Source organism: Epinephelus lanceolatus, chromosome 21 (assembly GCF_041903045.1).
Source record: "Epinephelus lanceolatus isolate andai-2023 chromosome 21, ASM4190304v1, whole genome shotgun sequence".
Classification (NCBI taxonomy): domain Eukaryota; kingdom Metazoa; phylum Chordata; class Actinopteri; order Perciformes; family Serranidae; genus Epinephelus; species Epinephelus lanceolatus.
Genome location: NC_135754.1, coordinates 25,090,387 through 25,103,869, shown reverse-complemented (window position 1 = coordinate 25,103,869; position 13,483 = coordinate 25,090,387). Strand labels below are relative to the sequence as shown.

General features: G+C 39.8%; 1 protein-coding gene across 1 annotated transcript; it reads right to left on the bottom strand.

Annotated features, from left to right (window-relative positions):
• Positions 1–1,878: 1,878 nt before the first annotated feature.
• Positions 1,879–11,315, bottom strand: sar1aa (secretion associated, Ras related GTPase 1Aa). The gene is made up of 7 exons (XM_033610696.2): positions 11,221–11,315; positions 8,854–8,926; positions 8,389–8,508; positions 7,816–7,881; positions 5,365–5,468; positions 5,133–5,264; positions 1,879–5,029 (listed from the first exon to the last, which is right to left on the bottom strand). Exons 2-7 carry the CDS (start codon positions 8,909–8,911, stop codon positions 4,913–4,915), a joined length of 597 nt encoding a protein of 198 aa, XP_033466587.1. The 5' UTR covers positions 8,912–8,926; positions 11,221–11,315; the 3' UTR covers positions 1,879–4,912.
• Positions 11,316–13,483: the final 2,168 nt, after the last annotated feature.

Sequence of the window (13,483 nt, the reverse complement as noted above, 5' to 3'; positions counted from 1 at the left end):
CCAGAAGTAAAAATCATCTCTAACACCGACAGGCACCCAGTGAAGGGCAGTGAGGATTGGGGTAATGAGGTTACTTCTCACAGAGGGTGTTACAAGCCTGGAGGCAACATGCTGCAATGGCTGGTTGCTACAAAGCGAATCAAATAACTAAGCCTGGAGATAAAAGCAACTTTCTCCATGTTCGAGAATGAAAGGAAAGCCTCAGTGATGTGCCAACACATAACATGACTCTATCAGTTGAGTTTCATGTGCAACACTTAACATCTCAAATTATCATTTGTGTATTACTCACGCTGCGTTACATTGAATTTGTAAAAAAAAAAAAAAAAAACTTTCTTTTTCTCCAGTGAACGAATTCTTGCTGACTGGGTTTACCAACAGCAAAAAATCAAAACATCTATTTACAAACTCGAAAACAATTCGTGCAGTATAATCAAATGGTGTTTCCCAAAGTCAAGGATCCTTCCTTGGGAGGACAAGTCTTTCCACGAAGGATCCTACAAAGGGAAGGCAAGAGTCCTTCCTAGCATTCAGTGAACACGCATTGGAACAGGCTAACGAGTGTCCCCGGGTGAGCGTCATTAACCCTCAGCGTATTGAGGGGGTTCCAGGCTACTGTGATAATTTTGGCGCTCTCTAATGTTGTTGTAAAATTTGAACAAATGACTTTTAGGGAGAATATATTTCTGGATTATACTTAAAAAAAACAAACAGGTAGGCTAAATGAAACATTTGTGGCACTTAGCACTCCATCACTGTAAATGATATTTAAAAAATGTTATGTTTTATCTTAAACTCACAGTAGTTTAAAAATCTCATTATCTGGCAGTGGACATATTGGAAAATGTATATTAAGAGGTTTCTGTCAATAATTTTTCATGCTTATATGATAAAAACCTGAAGATATTAATCCAAATAAGTGACATATTTATCTAAGTCTGCTGAGCTCCACTGGCGCAAGTTTCATTGAAGAGACCCCGCCTTCATTTCCAGCAAAACAGTTTGCAAAAAATTGTGGGTTCTTTATACCTGCTGAGGATACACACATACATCCTTGAAAATTGTCTGAATGAAGGGCTCAGTCCTTGGTAGAATTTGAAGGATCCTTGACATTGAAACAGTCATTAGGCAGGATTTTATGATGTAGCATCCTTGAAATTCAGCCATTTAAGGATCCTTCCTGGACCTTGAGAAACACCCAGACAAAAAAATACAAATCTCAAAAACAAATTGATCTAAAATAAGTTATGATATAGTACACAAAACAATTAATTGCGAAAGTGCTAACTCCCTAGGCTTGCTGTTTTAACCATATTAATTACTTTGCATTTTAATGGTTATATATATGTTATATATACATATGGAGAGATTTATTTACTCAATGACATAACTCATAGGAAAACCTAATTAAAGCATTTTGTCATTCCTTAAAAAGAATTAAACATAAGCCAACTTCAGTGTATAGTGTTACTGCTGAAGAGTGTCTAATAGGGGACCCATGATAGAGCCCTGGGGGAACACCACAACAGGGTGGGGCACTACTGGATAACAGCAGAGACAATCTAAAGTATTGGTCACTTTCCACCTCTGATATCTGAATCTTTTTCAACAGGGTTATCTTGAGATATGTGTCTGGCATCATTTACACTTGATTTATTTTTCTGACAGGCTTAAAGTGTGTAGCAGATGCTGAGCAAATAACCAGAAGTGACAAGCCTTGAATAACAAACTGGTCCCACTTCAACAATTTCTTTAAACTCCTTAAGAGTAAAAATGCCTCTCGAACACTAATACGCAGATAAAAAAATGTCTTAATGAGGAATACAAGTGTGTGAAGGAGGTTTTAATTGGAGTTACACATAAAAATGACACATCTAGTGCAAAAACAAAGTTGGTTTTATTACACGTGAACCACTCACCACATACATAGATCTTTATGTGTGCATCTTTCAAGTTAAAACTATTACCACAGATAATTGCTGCAAATATTTCAAGTATTCAGCTATAAATAACTCCAGTGCTTTATTAGTGTCAGCTAGTCGGCAGTTACTGTACAAACATTTACATCTGTATTATACATAATTTACAGGGGTTCAGCGACTGGTTCATAACACTGTTCAAAGGAAAAGCAGTTTGTTTACATGCATCTCAGTAAACACTCAAGATTCCCTGTAAAAAAAAAAAATCTCTTTCCTATGTATATTTTTATCTCAGTCACAAACACCCCTGCATATATTAATTAACAGAATATTCAAAATGTCACCCTGTAAACGAGGGACGCAGGAAACGGTAAATGGGGTGCGATGATCAAATGTTTCTGCTCCCCATCGCCCATTTCCAGCTTCTCATAACGAGGATACAAATTCACACGGGACATTGTAAAAATGTATGCAGGTAGGGACTCAAATATTCTTCGTTAGCATGTTTGCAAGTGCACTCTCATATCTCCTCAGATAGTCAAAAAGTAAATCACCTGCAGTCCTGTTACACAGCCTACATGATGAGTACATGCCGAAATATTGCTCAGGCTCTAAGTTAAAGGAAAAAATAATAAAAATTTAATTTAACGATTTAAACTAACAGGCTCAGAACTACATATATTCTTTCCTACTCTTACATACAGAGATTGTCTCTGCTACAGTACAGCTGATCATCCTACTTCATTGCTTCCCGACACTTTTAAGTGCAATACATTATCACAGCCTTCATGATATAATCAGGGTTCCCACTTTTTACTGATTAATTTTCACAACTTTTCTGTAATATTTTGCCAGCCAGACATGCCAGTAAACCAGACCATATGGGTACTTTGCAAAACATCAAAGCGGTGCCTCTTTGTGGGGGACAGAGAACTGAAGATCCTATAGATGTCCACCTCAACTGACCCCTTTCGCAGCGAAGAAGCAGTGGCTCTACTCTGAACTCCTTACCCTATCTCTAAGGATGAGCCCAGGCTGACCCACAGAGGACACTCATTTCAGCTGCTAGTATACGCGACCTCCTTCTTTCGGTCATTACCCAGAACTCATGACCAAAGGTGAGGGTTGAGACGCAGTTGGACCAGGAAATCAAAAGCTTCATTTTGAATTTGACATGTTTGGATGCATTTGTGCATTGACTGCATTTATTTCTTAGTAATGGTTAGTATCATAGACATGTCTAATAACTATTTTGTGACCTTGCCTGAACCTGAGTGTTCGTGCTGCCTTGATAAATTAAAGCCGATTGCCATCATGCCCCTTCAGGCTTCCCCCATCCAGTTGGATCACTACAATCTGATTGGCTGTAGAAACAGGTGACATGCTTTATGTCCTAAAACCAGCCACTGTTGATTTGACCAGCTGAGTTGCAGGTGACACCATCAGCCAGCTTGAGCTTATTTCTTTCAACCAATCACAATCGTTCTTGGCGGTGCCAGCAACGGTGCGCTTGCAAAAATATTGCCAGGGGGAAACAGGTTTTGGTGTAACACGCCCACAAAAATATCACCTACAGGACGCGAACCATGGCAGAAAAATGGCTACATCCCTGCAAGACCAAACACCGCAAAAGTTAGTAAAGGACATGTTGAAAACAGCTTTTCAGCATTTTTCTGTTTCTTTTCTGATGCGACATTGCATTTCTTGGCCTTGACGATGACACGATGCCTGGTCTATGTATATCACATTATACTAGTGACATTTCAACAGTCCCGAGATTTTAAATTGGTAATACCAGGAACGTGTTTTGCTTAACGACATGTTTTGGGATTTTTATGAACATATCTTAAACAAAGGCCAAATCAATGTAAATTCAAAACTCTTCTAAAACATTATGTTAATTGTAAACCATTTCCAGGCCTGGAAAACAGTTTTTCTAATTTCAAAACTTTTCTAGGAATTTCATGACCGTGGGAACCCTGTATAATCAAGCAAGAGCAGCCACTGAACATCATATTATGTTCAGTATGAACATTTTATCTTTGAGTCCTGTACCCAAGACACTGAAGATGACACCCCAGAATCAAAGATGTTATAGACTTATTTCTACCACTTCCATTTAGCTGCCTTCAACGCAGCATGTACAGTAGCATCACTTTGGGTCAACGCATATAGGAAAAGATGCAAAAATAAACGAGCCAGTTCCATCGAGACACTGACAGTTTGACTCAGTTTACTCAGCGCCTTCATTTATGGGACATGCCGTCTCTCCTCTTTTTTGGTTTCTAAGGGGATCTGATGTTTTGTTCTGTTATTTTGGCTCAGCGCTCAGCATGGAAGGAAGATATCTTTTGTTGAAGTCCAATCTCTCCCCCTGCTAATCCCAAAGTCATTAGCATACATCTTTGGCTGTATGCTTTGAAGGCAGTGGCTGCGTATCATTAGATTAAATGAACTGAAATTGATCTCCTGTATTTAGTTATATATTTTAAAATCTAAACTCGACCATTTTAATCAGATGTCAGACAAGCGTTAAACTACCCTACACATTCACCATCGAGTCCTTAACTTACATCACTTGCTTCCTAATAAATTCCAACTAGAGCAGCTGGTTTTATCCATACTAAATAATGCAACACTGATATGTATGTACCTACGCTCTTGCATAATGTATGTCTGCTCATATGCTATAATCAGGTATGATGTAACCTTTGGATGTAACCTAATTAACATGCCATGGAGTTAGACAACTCAGTTAATTCTCACATTAATAACACAGGTAGGACAGTTCACCATGAACCACTTTTAAAAGTTTGCATAGAAACCTTTAAATCCTGAATAAATGCTTTCAGTGTTAAAAAGAATATGATCTTAATATGCTCTGAATACTGTGGTTTAAAATTTGGGCTGGTTGACACTGGCAAGGAGACAAAGTCTTTGTCATGCTTTGTGGAAAATATGTCAAGAAAATCCCCTCTGGTTAAGCTTCAGTGTCAGTCCATGTACTGTGATAACCATCTGAAACCTTCCCCATAGCCTTGTTTTTTCAACACGCTGCACATGAAAATCTCCAGCGGCCGGGCGTTCAGCTCCTTCAGAGAGACATTTCCCTGTCGATAGCAAAGACGGATTTATGAGGAGGATGGTCAGCAAGCAGACAGAGATATCATATTGTTTCTGTGAATTCAAAGACAGGATCCATGACACGCCTACCTTTCCGGTAACTTGACCATCAAGAGCAAAAGCTCCTCTCAGTCCTCCTTCACTGATGGCCTCAGGGCGGTCAATTTTATTACCCAACACCAACACTGGAACATTGACTATGGTCTCGTCTCCCAGGAGAGCCTAGAAATAGGAGAGCGACACAATCATCATCAATCCACCATTAACAGGCAGTCAGTGCTGAGCCATGGAAACAGCTTGTGACGGTGATGTTTAATCTCACATCGAGTTCAGTCTTGGATTCAATGAGTCTGTCGTGATCTGCGCAGTCGACGAGAAAGACGACTCCATTCACAGCCGGGAGGTAGTTCTTCCACACTCTTCGAGCTATTGACAAAGAGGAAACACTTTGTTAATTAACTGTCCTAATTTATTTAATGCAATTGTGAATGCTCTGCTCAGCTACAGGATACTTGATTTGACTCTACAAGGTCAATATGACTTCACCATTTTACCATCACATTAAATACTGTGTTAATTATTGTAAAATTAACCTCTACATCCATCTCATGATCTATTGGGGCAGTGCCTTCTTTCTTCAAAATAATTCCCAGCAGCACTGATACAACTTCCTGCCTTTAAATTTCCATTCAAATGTGTTCAATATTTTAGGTTTATTAGCTCCATCAGAGCTGATTTGAAATCTCTAAAAATATAATTATGCTTTGGAGCTGCAGGAGCAGAGAGACACCATGTGGCAGCCACAGATAACTGATGGTGATGGCAGATCAAGTGCCTTGTGCGAGAAAGCCGCTCTTGATTGGTCAGAATTTCCATGTGGGAAAAATCCAGGAAGTAAACCAAACGTTGAAGAAGAGTACACTTGCAAGTAGGGATGAGTCACGATTTTCGAATTTTGAATAGTTGTTTTATTTTTGAAAAATCTATTTTTTAATGCGACTATTACTATTCGCCATCTTATTTCCCCCCCTTTATTTGACATGCAATTCAGCTCCTAACTGCACGAGGGCAGTACAGGATTGCTACAGCGGTGGGAGATGGGCTACCAGCTAGTTTGATGCTCTTCTACAAACAGGAGAAACATGCAGAGACTACTACTCCGCGAGGAATGTCCGCAGTCATTCGGGCTTTCATAGTCGAGCGCACTTCCGTGTTGTAGTTTCCTGTAAAAATGTCCGTGAAAAATCCCCGCAATGTGAAAAATATATGCCGAGCAGTCACTGGTGTGCAGAGGTTTGCGTGCACAGGGCTCGCGGACGTCCGCTTTGAGTCCGCGCAGACCTCCGTGGAGTCCGTTCCGCATACGTTCCGAGTATGTTCGGGCATTTAATGATGAATGGATCTCTGTGTGCGTGGCTCCGGGAGCAGGGGGTGGGGGTGGGGGTGATTATTCGAAAAATTGTCGAATAGTTGCCACGATTTTCGAATAGTGTTTTTGCTTGTGCTGCCCATCCCTACTTGCAAGATAAATTGTGGGGCGGCAGTAGCTCAGTCCATAGGGACTTGGGTTGGGAACCGGAGGGTCGCCTGTTCAAGTCCCTGTCTGGACCAAAATATGGAGCGTGGACTGGTGGCTGGAGAGGTACCAGTTCACCTCCTGGGCACTGAGCAAGGCACCGAACCCCCCAACCGCTCGGAGTGCCTGTCATGGGCAGCCCACTCTGACATCTCTCCACTTAGTGCATGTATAGGTCCAGTTTGTGCATGTGTGTGTTCGGACCTGTGTGTAATTGACAACAGAGTGAAAAATTGAATTTCCCCTCGGGGATTAATAAAGTATATAAAAAAAAAAAATTAAAAAAAAAATGTGACACTTTCTAATGTCACAATGGAGGGACAACTACGCAGGTTGATTTTAGCACTGCTCATCGTGGACTATATTGCTGTCCTTGTTCATTTTAGTCAAACCATACAGTTTGAAAATGAGGCGCGGCTCCAACTAGAAAACAATGTTTTGATGCATTGGATGTGCTGAATGTGCATATTAAGGCAGTACAGGAGGAGGTGCACATTAATAATCCTCCAGGACTGTAACATGCTCATGTTTAACCCAAACAGTGTGTCATGTGACTGCAGTTGGTTCAGATCCAGGTCGGAACATGTTCTCACCACAAACGAACTGCACCAGAGTTCATTTGTAACTGGACTGAGACCACCTCTACAAGAAGGTCTCGGTCCTGTTGTTTTGATGCGCACCTGAGTGTGATTGCTGTGTTCACACCTGCTGAAACGAACTGTACTTAGGGTGCAAATGAACTTGAGTATGATTGAGCTGAACCAAACAGGGCAGGTGTGAAAGCCCCTTTTATAGTCTAGGCTAATTTGCCTGTCCCTGGATGGGCCTTTAAAATACGTAGAACTCAACAACAAAGACAGAACAAAACGCAAACTCAACAATAAATACGTCCATTTATCCCAGCGCCAGCTCTCTCATCCCAGCTATTTTTTTGTTTCATCACAAAATTTATGAAGAGCGATGAATGAGACAGCCTGATAATGTACACCACATCCATGCAGATGTGAGGTGACAATACAAAAATCTACAAGCTAATACGCTGAATTTTAAATTACTTTCAGAACACTGGGCTGAGAAGTGCACATCCTGCCTAATGATGTGATATTTCACCAAAATCTGAGACAGCAAAAAAAGCAGTAAAGCAGTAATAACCTCCTATAGTGTGTTAATATTGACAAAAATGGCAAAAGATCTCACCTTGTACGTGTCCTCCCAGATCAAATGTAGTAAATGTCATCCCACCAATTGACAGCTCCTCAGATGCTTTGAGGAAAAAGATGACAACATTCATTTTTCACAAGTGATTTTTCACCCGCACAGAGAAACAGTGAAACAGTCATCTACATAAGTCATCAAATAACTATGTCTATGTAACTGAGGAGGAGAATATGCCTTAATATACCCAAACAGATGGAATATTATTATAAAAGAAGAAATCATTCATGCTGTATTTATATTCTGAACAATAAACTCACATTAAAACACAACTTTAATACTCTACTACTCACAAAATCACAAACACCAGCCATTATATAACTTTCAAACCACCATAAAAAACACAGCTTCATTGGAGATCATTACCACACTGATGCCAGAATATCATCATATATCGCAGATGACTATCTGCCCAAAAAGTATAAAGTCACATCTATACAAAGCCAAACATGTCTTGGAAATTTTCAGCTTTAAAGTTGGCAATACGCTGTACTTTCTGTACACCAACCACATGTCAACCCAGGATGTCACACTACTATCTGAATCTCTCCTTACTTGGATGCAGGGTCGGCACGTGTTGGCCAAGTCGGTCATCTTTCAACATGTGTAGGAGCGTTGTTTTACCAGCGTTGTCCAGACCCAGGAAAACCAGCTTCCCAGACTTTTTGTACAGACCTGGGAGATACATTACACAAGTGTATCAGAAATGAGACACAACGTTCAAGAGTATAATCCAAGTCCTACTTAATGCCTGAGCTGGAAAAACCTGCGTACTTAACACTTTTACTGCAGTGACTACATTTCAGAAAGAATACTCTGTGGTTACAGATGACTTTGTGGTCTGTTTCATACACCAAACTATGCATTAGTTTATGACTTAAGGTTATTTTGATGAAGCCCAACCTGGACCACTTACATATCAATACTACCAACCCTAACCAATGAAAAGTACCTTTCCTCAAAGTGAAATACTTTCCCTGTTACCTTTCAAAATGTTGCAAAACTGCACACAGTACTTACCTAAGAACTGCAAAACACTACTAAACCCCCTGTAGATCCAGTCGAATAAAAATGACATCTTGATGGCTTTTGACTGAAACAAGAAAGAAGTCAGATTCCTGTTACATAAAACTGCACTAAGTGGCCAGAAAAATAGAAATGCTTTCTTTGACACTGCATATTTTTGCTCCTACTTATGTGTAAGTAAGGTGTACAGAATATTAAAAACATCCATCATAATTAAAGCAGAAAATTGTGCCATAGAATTGGATGGACATACATCAAGTAGTGCGTTTAATAAAATCAGACCTCATCCCAGAGGAAAGGAAAATTCACAATCTCTTTTTTTGTCTTGTTTATTTCTCCTAGACATAACTGAGCTCTGTATGACACCATGTATGATGTTGACCATTTTCTCATACTTCTTAAATTCAGCTCCTGAGGAATAGCCTTCCTCTCGCCTCAGCCAGATCCTAATTTAAGATATTAAAATGCTCTTTTTCCTCTGTCGCTGCAGTAATCTTTATTTGTCTGAGATAATCAGCTTGAGATAATGCTAAAATCCAAAAGACAACTTGATTAGCTTACATATTAGCATGCACAATTTCAGAAATTTGTCTCAATGACCAAAATTAAGTGTCAAGTCTGTGTATTTTATCAGTTTTCACTGTTGAGCAACCTCTGAGCGCAGCAAAAGAACTCCTGCTGATTCATGCTTTTGCTCCTTATTTCTCCTCAGGGGGTTAGGAGAAACTGATCAGAATTTGATAAACTCCAAATAAGAAGCTATTTTATTTCTGGGGAGAGTAAAAGAAGACTAAAGTGAGCAGCAAAAATTTCTTCTGGGATAACCTGTCAAAGCAGGAAAAGCACAGATATAACATTTAAAACAACAACAAACATGGCAGAGAAAATCAGCTGCTCTCTGCCCTCCCTGGAGGACACCTCCTGCTCCCAGTGCCTCTACATTGCCAGGAACATCATACAGGACCCCTCCCATCCTGGCTACTCACTGTTCGCCTTACTGCCATCCAACAGGCGGTACCGGTACACTTAAAAACAGTTTCTTTCCTTGGGCCATCAGAACTCTAAACTCCCATACCTCATAAACGGTCCTAATCTTTAATCCTAGTCTTGGTGACATTACATACATTAAGTGACAACATCTGCCTCTTACTATTGATTATAATTTATTTTATTTGTATTTATTGGTGATGTGATGAAGGTTTTTACCTGGGTTGTCACTTGTTTGTACCTTTTAACTTGCACTGCGTACAGCTGTAGCTTTTAAAAATGCCATTGTAATTGGATAATTGGTGGTTTTTGGACTCAGCTTTTTCGGAGTAGTTCCCGAGAACATACCTCTTCCTAGACACTATTTGAATGCTCTTGCCTTTGGTTCCTTAACTGCTAGATGCCTTATGAAGTGGAAGCAGGAGGCGTCTCCCATACATGTCCAATGAGTTTTCTACACTTGGAGAAAAAAAGGTGCATGCTGGGTGGCTCTGCGGATACATTTAACAGGACATGGCAATCATTTCTGACATATATGGAAACTCTAAAACTGTGTGATGTTTCATAGTTGATTCTTACTCAGAGCAAATTACAATGTAGATTGGCTATAGACAACTTCTGGATATTACAGCTGTTATGTTGATGAAACAAAAATAAAATTTAAAAAATGACAATAAAGGACTCCTATTCTATTCTAATTCATGTAGCTGATCCTAAATCTATTTCACCTGTGTTTCTTCTACTATGACAGGTCAAGATGTCTGCCGTGATAAAGGTCTGTTGCTACATTACATCACATCACACAGGTGTTTATCACATCCTGCTCTACATAGATGTGACATGACACTACAGCTGTACACACAGCTCAAACAAATGGCTGGTAACCTGTAAGTAAAATGTTATTTTCACTGAACTTGACAGATCCTGTAGCTCGAACTTAGCTAGCGCCTCCACACACCTGTGTTCATGATCACCGTTATCGGCGGCTAACTTAGCTAATGTTACATTCTTATCTAACAGCGCTCATTTCTGCTGTATTGTTACATGACAATTACATTCGCCTATAGTGTAATGTTCAAACTATCACAACAATAAGTTGTAGTCGTGTCTGTTGTATTTGGCTTGTTTCAGCGTGCTAGCAAGCCGACATAACGGTAACGTTAGATGACGTTTTTTTTTTGCTAGTTAGCATTAGCATGTTAGCTTAACGTTAAACCTCTGGTACATTCTAGAGTCTGGTCTCGTACATCAGGGCAGCGTTTAACGGACTACCGACTCCGCTCTAACCCACTATGGGCTGAGGTAACGGCACAATATGTTCTATTGTGTCTTAACATAGAAACTGTGCGCTAACTTTAACGTTAGCTGACTTACCTCTCGCTACTGACCAGCAGTCCAGCACTCAATAGTATCAATGGTCTCCTTGGAAACAGTCAATCAGAGTTCCGCTTTTTCTTCTTCGTGCGTTAGAATTCCGCAGCTGGTGTTCAATGTGGTGCATTAGCGCCCTCATGAGACTTTTTGCTGAACAGGAAGTGCACACCAGCAGCTGCTTCTTAATAGGAGGTCAAGTGTCAGTCAGTACCATAAATGAAAAATAACTAAGTACATTTACTCAAGTGCTGTAGCCTACTTAAGTACAACTTTAAGGCATTTGTACTTTACTTTAATACCTCCATTAATGCTGCTTTATATTTCTGCTTCACCACATTTCACAGAGAGATAGTGTACAAGCCTACTTTCATTTCTCGACAACAGGCATATGTGTATTCTCTAAGTGTTCCATTATGTTTTTTGTCATTACATTTTTTTTATTTTTCAAATTTGTCAAAAATATCCTGCAACATAAATATACAAAACATTCACATGGTAGTCTGCAGGTACAAAATCCACGCGCCACCGCTGGTAGAACAAATTTGTCTCCAGGAAGGCAAAAACATGCCGTATTTGACAAGGGCTGTTCCAGCCACACTTCGATTACCCCAACCACTCGGGTCCAAAATGGGGAAACCAGGGGACAGTCCCACATGAGGTGTAGAAAAGTACCCTAAGAACCTTTACATTTCCAGCACTCATCGCTTCAGTCAATTCAATCAGACCAAGCTTTTTAAATCTGGCTGGAGTCCAGTAATATCTATGAATTATTTTAAAGTGTATAAATTTACTTTTACTATCCCTTACAGGCCAGCCTGTGTTATTAATCGTTCCATTATAGAGAAAAATGTCATTCGGTCATTAAAGGAACAGTGTGTGAGATTTTGGGGGATTTAGTGGCATCTAGTGGTGGTGACTGTAGATTTTAACCAGCTGAAATTCTTCCAGATTTTCTTCAGTGTTCATTGTTGCCGAATTATCCACAGAGGTCTCGTCTTCTCCAAAACAAACAGACCAGGTGATTAAAACTGGTAAAAACACTGATTAAAGCAGTTTAATGTTATAAACAGGTGTTTTTGCTACCCTGTTTGGCACATCACAGACAGGCCATTAGCCCATGCTCCTGAGTTGTCTCTGAAAACTACATATGTGCTCACTTTATTTCTGATCCAGACGCTCAGGAAGTTTTTTACCATGAGCCGAATTCTCAGCAGAAGTCCCTCGCTCACAAAAACAAATGAACCCAGTTATTTAAAGTGGTGAATACACTGAGTAAAGCAATTCATGTTACAAATCAGTGTTTTTCCGATGCAGTTTTGCATGTTGCAGACAGGCCGCTAGCCCAGCACCTGCTCACCTTTTTCTATGATAACTTCAGATCCAGACATTCGGGAGGTTTTTACCTGGAGCTGAATTATCTGCAGTGGTCTCTTCCTCTCCCAAACAAATTGACCCGCTGAATTAAACCGGTGAAAACACTAAAAAAAAAGGAATTTTACATTTTTAAAAATCAGTGTTTTTTTCAACACTCTCTTTATGGAGGGTCTGTGAACTACGGTGGCCAACACGAAAACCTGAATGACCCTACCTAGAGTCAGTGTTTGGTTTGTTAATCCACTCCCTTAGCAGATATAAACTGCTCATTCTAAGTTAATGAATACACAAGGATTCTTATTTTCAGGTGATTACACACTAAAGAAAACATACTTACTGTATTATATTCCATTTCTGCCAATATATCCCCTTAAACCTTCCACACCAAACCTTTAAAATGCATCACTTTTATCCTTTGAAAGCAGTCGCATCAGGCAGTAATTAAAATAAATTGTCATGCAGTTACAGCAGGTGTAATTTCAGCAGGAAAACAGATCATGTTTTTATCCTGCTAGCTATAAAACAACAATTTTATCAGTTGTAACCATATTTTCTCTCCACACTGTGAAGGCCTCTGTTGGTTGTTGGAGCCTATTGTTTAATTGCAGCCTACAGAAGCACCCCATGGGGATCATCCTCTCACAGCCACGGACTTTAATAACCGGTAATTTGTACTGTTCAGTAGCTATTACATTTTAGGAACAATACATCATTTATTGTAATTTCCCATACGCAGTAGTGCAGTTAATTCTATTGTCTACATGCATTATTGGATGGAGGACTGTACAGAAATGAGTGTATGTATTTCAAAGGCTGCAGACACTTGAGATCCATATTCTGGGGCTCAAGCCTTATGTGATAACGACAAGAGGCAATAAAATCAATACCC